The 13,955-nt window shown below is 38.4% G+C and overlaps 1 protein-coding gene across 1 annotated transcript in view; it reads left to right on the top strand.

The window, feature by feature from the left end:
* OPLAH (5-oxoprolinase, ATP-hydrolysing) overlaps nt 1-13,955 on the top strand; it is a 1,902,532-nt gene that overhangs the window by 1,612,285 nt on the left and 276,292 nt on the right. The window contains exon 23 of the mRNA XM_044067415.1: nt 2,363-2,512. Within this exon, the coding sequence (XP_043923350.1) occupies nt 2,363-2,512 (150 nt within the window). The remainder of the gene's footprint in view (nt 1-2,362; nt 2,513-13,955) is intronic.

Raw genomic sequence — 13,955 nt, forward strand, 5'->3', positions numbered from 1 at the left:
CATTTGGAGCATCCTCGGAGGTTTCTCACCCAAAAAATACAGGGTATAACCAACATGTCATATGCGGACTGATTAAAAGCCCTATCACTGTACTCCTTTTACTACTGATTACTGAGGGATGATCTATGCCTGACCTACAATGCAGTCTCTGACCCAGCCCTGATGGAAGTGGTGCTTATTCAAAAAAAATATCTGCATGAGTAACTCACAAGGATCTAAACCTAGTCTCAGAAAGAAATAGATCATGCTGGAGAGACGGATATATGTCCCAGAGATTGCCCGTCCTCTGGAATAGGCTTTCTATTCAAGTGAAGCAGAGCCTTTCCCTGACCATCTCCAAGCACAGTCTGGACTAATGGATGGGATGTAAGTTCACTCCTGGGGTGGCACCCATGTCCCTTATGGCCAGAGACAGTCAAAACCCCACTTGCTGACCCTTGGTATCTTCCCGTAGAGATACCAAATTGTGTAAAATCGGAGTAAAACTGTTTAGGCTTGTAAGGGTTCTTGAACCATTTACCTAGTGATCTCCTGTGAACCTATGATGATTGAGTTAGAGCAGTCCAAAGAAAGGAAGGAGGGGAGGAGGCATAAGGAAAATAAAGCAGATGAGATGATAGAATAGGGTATGGTTGTGGTAACAATAAGTTAAGGTTCGTGCAGCAGAGAATTGTGGCATGAATTCATATAGCTATATTAGTACCACTTTAACCAGGGGTGGTGCATGTGCAGAGCCATTTATCTATATCAGGTGTTGCTTCAGTTAGCATTTAAAGACTTTCAGGTTTCAAACTGTTTTTAAGTGGAATGGGATGGTATTCCAGCTTTTAGCTGTGCAGTGTGAATACAGGGAGTATCCTGTAGTGTTGTTAGGTTTAATTATGGAGAGTAACGATTTGTCAGTGGAGCACAGAGGTCTCTTAGTAATGTAAGGTTGAATGATGGAGTGAAGACATAAGAATTGTTCAGGGTTATGTAATAGTTTGAAGGAAGTAATTAATTATGAGTACAGTAGAGAATTTATATATACAGGTTTACTTTGAAAATGTCGAAACCTAAAGTCTTGGAAAATCAAAGTATTGAGACAATAATCTTGAAAGACCAAAACACTGAAGACCACAGTAATAGCTTCCTGGACTTGCACCCCTGCAGTGCCCATGGTAGCACTTGTTCCTGGATTCACAATTGCCGGAGATTCACTATTCAAGCTTTTTTTATATATATAAACTTATATAGAGATTCAGTATTTAAGATTTCTTGATATTGGTGGCCTTCATAGTATTGGTCTCTTAATATTAGATATGAAGATTTTGATTTTCAACATTGTGTTTCAAAATTTTTATAGTAAAATGTGAATATAATATATTAGTATATATATATATATATATATATATATATATACACATAGAGAGAGAGAAAGAGAGTAGGATAAGTACAGATGTATAGGTATATATAAGTAGATGTAATAGAGATACATATACACACACACACACACACACATATATATATATATATATATATATATATATATATATATAAAACATTTATATATACATATATACAGCCACTCGTGCACGAGCACACACACTCATATGTGTTTGTGTGTTTGAATGTTAAATTTTTTTCATCTATCCCAATTAATTGGATATCCACTTCATCATGTATGCACTCCATTGAAAGTCACATGATTACAAAAACACAAATGCAGGTAATACAAATGGCTAATGCAGTAAAGCAGTTAACACAAAGTATTAAGGCTGTAAGCTGTTAATGAACTGTTCCATATAGTCTAGTGTTTAATTCTGTCAATCTTCATTTGCCTGCTGAGCGACTCTGAGCAATTCACTTAACCAGACAGTGCTGTGGTGTAGTTGTAATTGGGATAGGCTCCTCAACTGCTTTCTGCATGGTATGTCTGGTAACTACATATTTAGCATTCCTTTTGCGATGATGTGTTCTTAAGTAGTAGAATGCCATAAGAAGTATTTTACGCAGAGGGGTTTAATTCCTATGCCTTCTTACCTATACATACTAACTACACAGTCACACAACTGTAACCAAAGAGAAATCTCCACTGCTGTGCCATAGTCACCTGAGTGTGAGTCAGCTATAGCACAACTGGACAAATGTGATGCTGTGATGCTGATGCAATGTGATACCTGGCCAACCTCTTAACAAGCTGCATGGTGTACGTAAATATATATATATCTTTTTATGTGTGTGTATATATATATATATATATATATATATATATATATATATATATATTTATATTTGTGGGTATTACTAGTAAGAACTAGATCTTCGTATATTGTCGCATGTTAAAATAAAACATTTTTGTCCTTTTTTTTCTCTTTTTCAGGGTTGCTTGGCTCCAGTAAAGGTTATCATACCAAAGGGCTCAATCCTTGATCCATCTGCTAAGGCAGCAGTGGTTGGGGGAAATGTCCTTACTTCTCAGCGTTTAGTAGATGTGATTTTTAAGGCTTTTGGGGTTTGTGCTGCTTCCCAGGTAATTTATGTACATGTATATATATTTTATTTTCATTGCAACAATTCAACATTATTCAAGATTGAATTCTGAACATAGTAGCTCAATGAATGCATTTGAAAACTGTATACAGTTTTAAATACTAGAGCGCTGGAAGAAGCGTGACTGAATAAGCATGGTTTAGAGAAATAATACAAGCACAGTGAAAACAATGGGATGCAGGTAATATGAGTGTCAGTATAGTAATTCCTAGATTCCAAAGAAGGTGGAGTATGTTAGATAAATGTAAATGCCCTGAGCAGTCTTTTACGATTTTGGAATGAAGAGATTTTTAGTATAGAAGGTGATATGGAACTGAGTGGTTGGAGAAGAAGTTAGTAAGTTAAAAAGTAGCATGAGTTATGCAGAAGTATTTCTTTACATAGATGTGGTAAATGTTCATAGGTTCATAGATTAGTACTAGTCTAACTGCCCTTGTGAGCCATTTTAAGCCTAGCCAATTACCCTTGTGAGGCATTTTAAACCTAGCCAATTACCCTGTGAGAACATACTTCTTGTGGAGTGCACAGGCAAAATGGTGTAATGATTTTTAAAAAAGCTTGAGAAAAGTACATGGAGCTGGGATGAAAAGGGACAGTTAAGAAAGCTACATGTCAGTGATTGAGAGTATGCAATTTATTTATTTATCTTTTGTTGATCAGATTAGTCCGACTAGGTTAGTGGCTTCTTTTCAGGGGTGATCAAATGTGGTATTCATACTGACTAAAGGAAATTTGGCCAGGGCATCAGGTGAACTTCCCCTACTCTTTTTTTGATAAGTACCATGGGATCTTTTATACCCATCTGAGCTCCTACCAACTCAAGCAGGTGGCACCTTGGTTTAACATGCCCCCCCAACGCTGCACTGCAGTGTTAGCAGTATGAAAATGAATCCAGTTACCTGGAGTGTGAATAGAAACCACAGCCTTCTGGTCTTCAAGCAGCAACGAGGAGCTGGCTACCTGTTGAGCCACTGACACTGACTAATGAATTTAATTTCTTGGTAGAAGCTATGGGTCAACCATGATTGAGTTTATATCTGTTTGCAGTCAGAAGACTTCTTTTGAGATCTAAGTACTGCAAAACAGGTATACCATTAAAATGGCAAGTCATTATTACAGAACTGACATGCTAATTTATTTATTGACTTGTACAAAAATGAATAATTAACACAACTGTCATAACTGTGGAACAGACTGTCAGCAAAATATTAGTTGGAAAAAAGTTTTATTGTCATGATTATTGTAGAAAACTGTTAGCATTTTTATCTTATGGCTTTGTAGGGACTACAGACTACTTACTAATTTACATTTAAATGCTAGATCAGTCACATCAAGTCATTCAGTTTACGTACAGCTGAATCGTGTAATTGACTTTTTCATATTTAGAGATATAGTTTATCTGGGACTGAACAAGAATAGAGCCAGATTTTTGCAGGGGCGGCTCGTGCTATCGGTCTGCCGGACTGCAGCCCTCCCACCTAGAAAAACACAAAAGAACAATTTTTAAAACTAAAAAACAAAACTGAAAAAAAAAAAAAAAAAAAAGCACGAGTTCCGACTCCTCTGTGCATGCACAGAGGCATTTGAAGCCCTCAGACTGCCTTTATCAGCAGTCCGGATAGAGAAAGACAGGTACCCACAATCATTGCTGCAAGTGCACCCAGGAATCAGTGCGGTGACGACCGCACAGAAGAGGAGGTCCAGACTGCTTCGGCTGCAGGCAGACCCAATGAAGAGAGAGGTGAGCTGGCAGACCCAATGAGAGATTGAGGACTGAGAGAGTTGAGCTGCTCTCGCGGGGCATATTGCGCGGACGGGTTTGGTCGCTGGATTGCTCCGTTTTGGTCGCTGGCTGGATTGGCTTCATTTAGGAGGTAGGTCACTGGATTGCTCCGTTTTGGTCATTGGCTGGATTGGCTTCATTTAGGAGGTAGGTGCCTGGTCACTGGATTGGCTTCATTTAGGAGGTAGGTGTGTGTGTGTGTGTGTGTGTGTGTGTGTGTGTGTGTGTGTGTGTGTGTGTGTGTCCAAACTAGGTAGAGACAGACATACATAAAGATGTTCGGAAATCTTGATGTTTCAAGTAATGTGTCTTGTCACCTTATTTACACTAGTCTTTCTTGGGTGCATGTCATGAGTTTATATAAACTAATGTTAAGAAATAAAAACTGCAATACATTTTCAGCAGTACAAATTGTTTCAGAATAGTGGGCGATAGTCATAGTCAAGTCACAGATAGTTGTTCTGGTTTGCAAATTGGCAGCTAGCTTAGCAGAAAGTTAAATATAGATATCTAGATAGCCAAAGAGCTAGCTAGCTGCATGGATAGCCAGAGAGACACAGGAAAGTGAGATCTATAGGTGGTTACTGTCTTGTGTGTGAAGACTCAGTCAACCCGCATGCACACGGTGACTAACGCAAATCCTCTCACCCCCCCCCCCCCAATAATAAATGTTTTTTCCTCATGGCTTGTTTGTTTCATTGCCCGGACAATGATTGCAGTTTATGAAGTTCTAACAGGTTTTTGTCAGGAAGATCTCTCACACTGCAAGGCAGCCTGGCGTGACGGATTAAACATCAACTAGTTAAATAAAAATTAATTTCAACTGCCTATTAACTTCTAATGTCATCTTGTTTATAAGTAACGAACTGATTACAGGATTAACACATCAGAGAGACGTCTTTTATAGGTTTGCCTATATATTTGCAGATAGACTTCAATAAAAAAATATATAATTAACGGGCTTCACTTAGTTTGTCGTTTGTGAACTTCTTTTGTCATGTTAATGTGTTTCCTAATAATAATTATAACATTTTCATTAAGAAACGAAAAAAAACATTTATTTTATTTTAGTTTTGTTATCGTTACTTTGAATTTCTCGAGGCTTTTAACTGTCCCCAGTTTGGTGTGTGTGCGTTTCCCTGAAGTGTCTTTTCTGACCTCATCGCAGTTGCTAGTTTGTTATTATTCTGTGTTAGATGCTCCAGCATCAACAAGGAAACACACCCAGCAGCCCCAAAATCAACAGCGTTGCTGTTTATGCAAAAGTATTTTGTATTATTTTGCCATTTAATGTCTTTTCAAGCGAGTCGTCTTCTTAAGCCCACTGAAAGTTCTCTAAAACTTAAGTTGTCTATGTTGTTCATCCTGAAAACACAGTTTCTACAGGACCATGTCATTGCAAAAGTTTTATTTATAACCATAGCGATTATTGTTTTTGTTTAACAGTTAAAAGTCTGGGACCCTTACAGCCTTAAGTATGACTGGGCTATCTCCAGAATCTCTGACTTCCTCCAAGCTCCCAAAACGTATTTGTTGGTTAGGTACACTAAGTTGCCCATGTCCATAGTACATTATGCTCTTGTCCTGTTTATACACACACACACACACACACACACACACACACACACACACACACACACACACACACACACACACACACACACACAACACCCACAGACTGCATAGCTCTTAACTGTCCAGATTTTTGCAGAATGTCCAGATTTTTGACTCATATTTTTGGTCCATTTCTCTTAAAGTTGTAGTTTTTCTGACAAATCATTGACAAGTAATTGAGAACTGAAGTCAGAAAATAATGGCAGACATTCGATTTCCAGACCCTCCAGGAAATGTATGCTAACGTAAAACCTATTATTCTATTAACCTTCTAATTTTGTAAGCGCAGTACTTAAAAAGTGTCCCTATTTTGGGGCCTTTGCCCCCCCCTAATTATTTGTGGCTTTGTCCAGATTTCTTGCCGGAAACATGCATGCACAACATTTGGGAATAACGTTTACATTTTAGATTTTCTGCTTCACTTAAATGTGCGGCTTATTTTATCAAGATTTAATTAAAAGAATAAAAGTATAAGTTTTACAAATGGTGTAAAAAATTGTGAAATATAATATGTTCTGATGGAGTAACTGTACTTCTGTGCTCGAATATTAATAAGTAAATGGTGCCTGGATGTATTAGGTGTGTATTTCTGAGAAGTGCAGTGTACTCCATTTTCCTTTTACTACAGGGTAAGCCAATTGGCCACTCACTGGTACTGCAGCAAGCAATCTATAGTTTCACTGTAAACCTCCATCTCTAACTTGTACAATTCTATTAGTCATCCACAGTTTTAAGCAATGTATCTTGATCTTGTTTGCTTTTCATTTTTTACTTTGATCATGTTTTCCCCATGAAACAAGTAGATGTCAGGCAGCAGGTCTTTTTTGGATAAGAAACATTTTTACAAGTGGGGGCATCACAGAGATTGCTACTTTCAGCATGTTACTTGGTACTTTAATAAAGCTGAATACAAATTATAATGCAGTGCAAGGAGAAGTGGTTTGAGTTGAGTGCTGCATGTTTTTCTTATACTTGACTTTGACTGGCATTCCAGTAATGTATTTAAAAAGTAATTTATTTTTTCATGCCTCACAACCTTTTTGTTTCCATCTAGATATTAAGTAAGCTGTCAAGCAGCCAAAGCATTGAAATATTTTTATTCTTTTACACTTCATTTGTCTTGATTGGACTCTCATAATGAGGGTTTGGCACCCAGGGCAGCATATTTAATTAAAGTTTAGTTTTTGTGGTTTTGAGCATAGCTCCTCCCCTTTCTAGTTGTCCACACCCCTTCCCATTGACCCCACCCATTCAGCTATCTCCTGCAGTCCCCCTTTGATTTGAAGTCACCAGCCACCACTGGATTTTTGCTAGGAAGTCTTTCGGAATGGTTTTAAAGGACTGGTGGGAGGGTATTGACCAGATGGTTCAGATAATGATTTACAAGCCTTAGCAACCTGGTATGAGTGCAGACCCTGCCCAGGAGATTTAATAGGGTTGTGGACTGAGAGGAGTTTTTGGTCATTGGATTGTAATGAACGATTGGAAATATATTCGTGTAGGATGGTATTTATTTCTGTACAAGCAGATAAATGCTGGATAATCTTATAGTTGATGTGTTTATGATAGTTGATAGGGTAGTTCTAATGAATTTAGATGTTTTGGTGCTATACAGTCATGGGTTATTTGCTGCAGATTTAGCCACTTTATTATAGCATTTTTGAAGTTTTGCTTTTTGCGATGCCTGGAGTTTAGTAAGGATGGAGCACCATAAACTAATGAGGGAATGAGTAAGAAGTGGTGTGTGTAGTTTTTAGTTGCATCAATGAGACTTTTTGGCTCTGTAAAGCATCCCTAGTTTTTGGTGATTTTTTTATGCAATTTGGGTTACTCAGGCCAAATTTAAGATCATCTTCCACTATCATCCCTAGTAATTTGTTATGAGAAGTAACTTCAGTGGTTGTGTTATAAGAGAAAAGATTTAAAATTTTGATATGATGTTTTTTTCCATCTGGATTCAACTGTGGGTTATCATATCAGAGACTGGCCATACTCCAAAAACTTCAGCCTGCTGAACTCTGCCTCTTTACCCATAATTCCCTCCTCAGCTAAAATTATTTCAGATCCTGTTTGCCTCCATTACTGAACAGTAGATTGGTCGATTGCTCTGTGAGAGTGTATCCTTTACTGCAGTTTTTTGAGTGTAGTTTGGCTTATTCACATGGCCTCTACCATACTTTTTGTATTTTTCTAATTGTTGGTATAGGGTTTCTTGTAGTTAAGTAGCATATGTTTTTAAGGTTAGGTATGCTGGTCTTGTTGGTGGGCTTTTCACTCGTGGTGTGATTAGATTGTTATTAGTATTTGTTTGCTGTATCTGAGATGCTAGATTTCTTTGGCCTTAGCCATATGGAGAAGGGTTTTAAGAAGTGAGTAGCTTGTGGAAGGAGCTTAGTATGGTGGAACCAATTTCTAAGAAACTGGCTAGAGACTCTGTCTCACTGGTTGAATTCAGATGGAAAAGACAACATTGATTATGAAAGCTATGTACTTACCATAATGACAGATCTGTGTTGTCTCTCTCAGTTTGGTTCAACTTTCTGTTCCTCCAGCCCCTGCTTTGGAGGCAAGTTTCTCTATCATAGGACGACAGAGTCAGGGAGGTTCATTTTCCTTCTTTGTTGGGATCCTTAGTATTTATTTTATTTTTTATTTTACATTTGTTGACCAGACTGGTCTAACTGGATATATGTCCATTTTCAGTAGAGGCCCGGGGAGAAAAGCTTCACATAAGCAAAATTTTAGCATCTTCAGGTACAGATAAGTAATATTAGCAACTTTAGGTACAGAACTAGTTAAGGTGAAGAATACAAATGTTATATAGCAACATAGCAATTTTAAAGTAGCAGATAATAAGAAAGAGAAAAAAATAATTATAAGTAGCACGTAATAAGAAAAAGAAGTGAAAACACACATAACAAATATAGCAGCTTCAGGTCCAGGAGTATTTAACAGTGTGTGATCCAGTTGATCCTATAGTAGCATAGCAACTTTAAAGTGACATTTAATAAGAAAGATAAAGATTTCCTGTATAGGTATCTATATGTGAAAACAAGTTCACACTGTAAAATGTAAACTATACGAGTACATACATTGAAGTGGATCCTATGTAAGAGAAAGTTGTAAAGACTGAATTAGCTTAGCTGGGTCTACTCTCAGAGGCATAGAGAGATGGAATTCAATAGCAAATGGTTATATAGGTAGAAGTCAGACAAAGTGGGGGTTTGATTAATCTAGGTTACTACATGGGCATAACCAGTGGTTATTAAGGTATTCTCTAAGTTGTTTTTTCAACAGTTTCACTGAGGAGAGATAAGAGTTCCTTGGGAAGCAGGTTCCAGGATTTGCCCACAGTGTTGGAGAACAGTGAATCCCCAGCCTTATTTTTGGATTTAACTGTAGATACTAGTACTTTATTGGCTGAGTGAAGGGTTGTCAAATTACTGTAGGGGGTTAGAAGGCTAGTAAGTACTGGAGTATTTTTTGGAAGATAGAGGATCTTATGGGCAATAATACGTTTTTGAATCTGAAGTTGATTATGTAGTTCCAGCCAACCTAGTTGCTTTAGATTTTGACAGTGGTGAGTCCTAAATGAGGATGCAGAAGCAAATTTGTCAATATTGTTGTAGGTGGTAGCTAGTTTGTTAAGGTTTTTTTTTTTGATAGGTTAGTATAAATGGGAAAGGCGTAGAGGAAGGTGGAAATTAGATGGGTATGGGCAATAGTTGTTCTAGCTGTAGGAGTAAGGAAGGGTTTAATCCTGTAGAGGGAGCCTAATTTTCTGTTAACTGATTTTATTGTTGTGTTAATATGTGTGTCAAAGTTAAGGATCATGGTCAGCTTGGTAGTTGGGTCAGGAGAAATGACAATGCCATCGTTGTATATAACTATAAAGTTGATTGGGGGGACTTTTGTGTGGGAGTGAAGAATAGTAGTTTTGTCTTTTTAGAGTTCAGGAGGAGGCTGTGCTGTAAGAACCAGCGTTCTACTATGTTAAGCACTGTTTGGGTAATGGACTGGAGTTTAGGTGTAGAGGTAGCCGAGCATATTAACATGGAGTCATCAGCATATTGGATACATGTAGCTTGAGGAATTATTAGATTAAGATCATTGATGAAAATTGAGAAAAGGAGAGGGCCCAGGATCGAACCTTGAGGGACGCCTAGGGTAATAGGAAGGTGAGAGGATAGATTATTCTCCCAAAGCACAGCCTGTTGCCTATTTTCAAGGTAGGAGTTAAACCATTGTAAAGCCTGTGTATCTAGTGAGAGAGACTCAAGTATATTCAAGAGAAGCTGATGGTTAACCATATCAAAGGTTAGGTTAGGTTAGTACTAGGCTGACTGCTCTTGCGAGCCATTTTAAACCTAGCCAATTATCCCTTGTGAGACTCAAACCCTGCACCTCATGTTTGTAAGGCAAACACCTTAACCATTAGGCCACCCTTTTGATAGGTCGATAAAGAGTGCTGAGGATAGAGTATTGTTGTTTTGGTTATTGTTAATACAGTTGGAAAAGGATAAGAGGGCTGTGGTGGTACTATGGTAAGGCCTGAAGCCATGCTGACAGTTAGCTAATAAGTTATTTTGCAGTAGGTGGTCTAGTAGTTGGCGGTGGATACATTTTTCCATTATTTTAGCTAAAGGAGAGAGCAAAGCTATTGGGCGGTAGTTTGAGAGTTCAGTTGAGTTGCCACCTTTATGCAGTGGGATAATGTGGGAGATTTTCCAGCTAGATGGGATCATTCCTTCGGTAATGGTTCTATTTATTAGGATGGAAATAGGAAAGGCTACTACTGCTACAGCTATCTGTAGATATTCTGCTGGTAGAAGGTCAGCTGAGGGGAGCAAGGTTTTAGTTTTTGAAGAAGAATGCAGATGAGGGATGTTGGGCCTGGTTGTAAATGAAATGAGGGAGGTAAACTAGTCAAGGAGGATGACAAACTTGTGCTAACAGGAGGTAATGAATTAGCAAAGAGATTGGACTGCATCAGTAAATAAGGTATTAAAGGCATTAGCAATATGCTTTGGACTTTAATGGGTGGATCCTGTTGGGTTGGGAGTTTTGGACTGACCTGGGTGTAGGAGTCTATTTATGCCTGCCCAGAACTTTTGAGGTTTGTATTGGTGAGTTTGCTGGTTGTTGTGGTAAAAGTTCCTTTTATCTAGAAGTATAGATGTTTTGGTAGCATTTCTCAGCTGTCTAAATGTTAGATGATAAGCTGGGTTTTTAGTTGCTCGCCATTTGGCTCAGATTTTATTTCTTAGTAGAATTTTGTGCCTTGTCTCTTTTGTTAGCCATGGAGCAGTTTTAATCCTATTTCTGATTGAGCTGGATGGGGCATGATAGTCCAGGGTTTCTAAAATTTGGCATTAAAGTAGGATACTGCTTTGTCTAATTGGAGGTGTCTTAGGGGTGACCAGTCACATGCTTTCAGTTCAGTTTGGAAGTTAATAGGGTTAAAGTTTTTGTTGGAACGAATGGTTTTATATAAGGTTGGTTTGTGAATATTGATCTTTTGCCTGATTATGTAGGTCAGTGAGTGGTCACTGACATCATCAGGACGGATACCTGCTTCATAAGAGAGGGGGTGACTATTTATTAGTATCCAGTCTAGAGTGGTTTCTTTATTGTTAGGTTTATGGATCCTGGTGGGGGAGGTAAACGTTTGGGAAAAACTATGAAGGTTTATATGGGTAGTCTGGTTGGCCGAGATGCAGGTGTTCTAGTCAATATTAAAGTCACCCAGAACAATGGTTTCTTGTGGGTAGTTTTTTGAAAGCCAGGAAAGGATATTTTCTAGGGTGCTTATATTGTTACCAGGAGGGAGGTAGGTGCATATTATATATATGGATTTACAGGTGTTGATTTGAAGTTTAGAAATAATGATTTCAGTGTTGTTAATAGAAGATGGTTGCACATCTATTGGTGTTACTTGCAACTCTGCTTTATATAGTATAGCTACACCCCCGCCCTTTTTGGTTATTCAATCTAATCTCAGGATATTGTATCCTGGTGGGGTGATTTCATTGTCCTGTGTTACAGGTTTTAACCTTGTTTCTGTTAGGCAAAGGATGTCAAAGGAGTGAACATCTAAGAGGGCATGGTGGTGGGCAACTTATTGTTTAGGCTCTGTATGTTGAGGTAGGCTATAAGGAGAGAGAAGGTTGCTTTAGTGGGGGTTTGACAAGTAGAGGGATTTGGTTTATGGGGGTTAGTAGTGGTTGTGCATTTGGGATGGATATCACCATCTAGAAGTTTAAGATTGTTAATCCTATGTATGATATTCAGGAATTTACAGGGTGTGTTCTGTGTTTTCTTGGGTTGGTTATAGTTAATGTGGACTAAACGATAAAACATTGGCAATAAGTAGGAGGGTGCTGAGGTAATATTTATGTGGTTTAGATAGGGTGTCAGGTCTGTTAGGAAAGGTTGTTTAAAGGGATGGTTAAAGTTAGTCAAGGTTAGATATTCATATTTAGTTAGGACATAGGGTATAGATAGTAAAGGTAGGAGTGCAAGTAAGAGGAATAGTTTTGTGTATTTGGATCTGGGTGTTATGGGCATATTGAAAGGAAAGGTAAATAAGTTTGTGGGGTAAGGTATTATAAAGAGGATGATCGAGGGAAGGTTCTACAAGGTGTTATAGTAAGTTGGGGTATTGAGTTTGCAAATTGATAAGTACTTAGTGATGTAATGAGTATCTTTAAGTGGCTGAGCTAGGGTAGTTAGCACTTTAATAGGTAGGAGGATGAGATTGGTTGTGTAGGAATGGGTGTGTGGTAATTAGAGGTATATGGGTAGGACCCATGGGGATGGGTGGGAATTGGGGGTAGGGGAACGGAGCGGGTTCAGACAGGTAACCGAGAAAAGTCAGCAAAAAGCAATCTGTGAGCAGTTGACTACTGGGTACCTTAGTTGGGAAGGATAGGTATAGAGGGGAGGAAACGGTGGTAGTGATAGTAAGTGATAGCTGAGAGCAATGCTAGTGGAAAGTAGCAGGTAGAGTGGAAAGATGGCAGGAAGAAGTTCCTCAATCCAGGGTCAGAACTTTAATTATGTTAGATATCAGGGGGAAGGATAGATGTATTAGGAGCTATCCTAGTTTAGAGTGCCATCTAGTGATCAGATACTATATTACAACAGAAACAAGAGAGCAGAGATAGATAATACAGGGCCTGTGAAGGCTCCTTTAGAGAGTTGCAGGAGACAGCACAGGAGTGAAAAAACCTATAAGTATTAAGGGGTAGAGAGGGGAGTATGGCTGCTAGATATCTTGGCTAGGTAACGTATCATACATACACCAGATATTAAGCAAGTGTTCAAATATTACCACTCTGTTTGATAACACTTACTTTCTTGCCTCCTAGTGAACAGGGTTCTTAAGCAGGACGGCAAGTCTTTTTTCTATAAAAGAGTTGGTTGGATTTTTTTGCAGGGGGGTCCTTTCACTGGGTAGGTAGCTTCTTAGGGTTTTAGTGCAAGATAGATGTTGCAAACCTGGGAATGGTGGGGACAAGAGAAACAATGAAGGGGTAAGAAAACAGACATTTAAAATACAGTTAGGGTAATGAACACAGCATTACAGTTCAAACAAACAGTTGAAAAACATACATTGCAGAGATTACAGACACATAGCAAGGCATACTGGCACCTATTCAAACTAAATAATGGTACAGAGTACTTTATCAAAGTAAGGGGAAAGGTCTAAGCAGTATACAACAGTCTAGCTAGGAATACTTAATAAATGCAGCTGTGTTGAGCTAGGTCCTAAGTGGTATAAGCAGTGAGCCACAGGGACACTAAGGTAATTAATATCATGAGAAGCTAGTGAAAACCAAACTTTGTGTTATTACATTTGGACTAGTTCCTCATTTTTCACCACATTGACAACAGGACTAGGCAGTAACTATTCAGGTTATATACAGCATTTCAACATAGCAAGACAAATAGTAGCCTATGCTAACGTAAGGTGACAAAAATATAATCTTACAGCTAGCGATGGCTGTGTGTAACACTGCCTACA

This window comes from Protopterus annectens, chromosome 3.part1 (genome assembly GCF_019279795.1).
Source record: "Protopterus annectens isolate FY-2018-M chromosome 3.part1, PAN1.0, whole genome shotgun sequence".
Taxonomy (NCBI): domain Eukaryota; kingdom Metazoa; phylum Chordata; order Ceratodontiformes; family Protopteridae; genus Protopterus; species Protopterus annectens.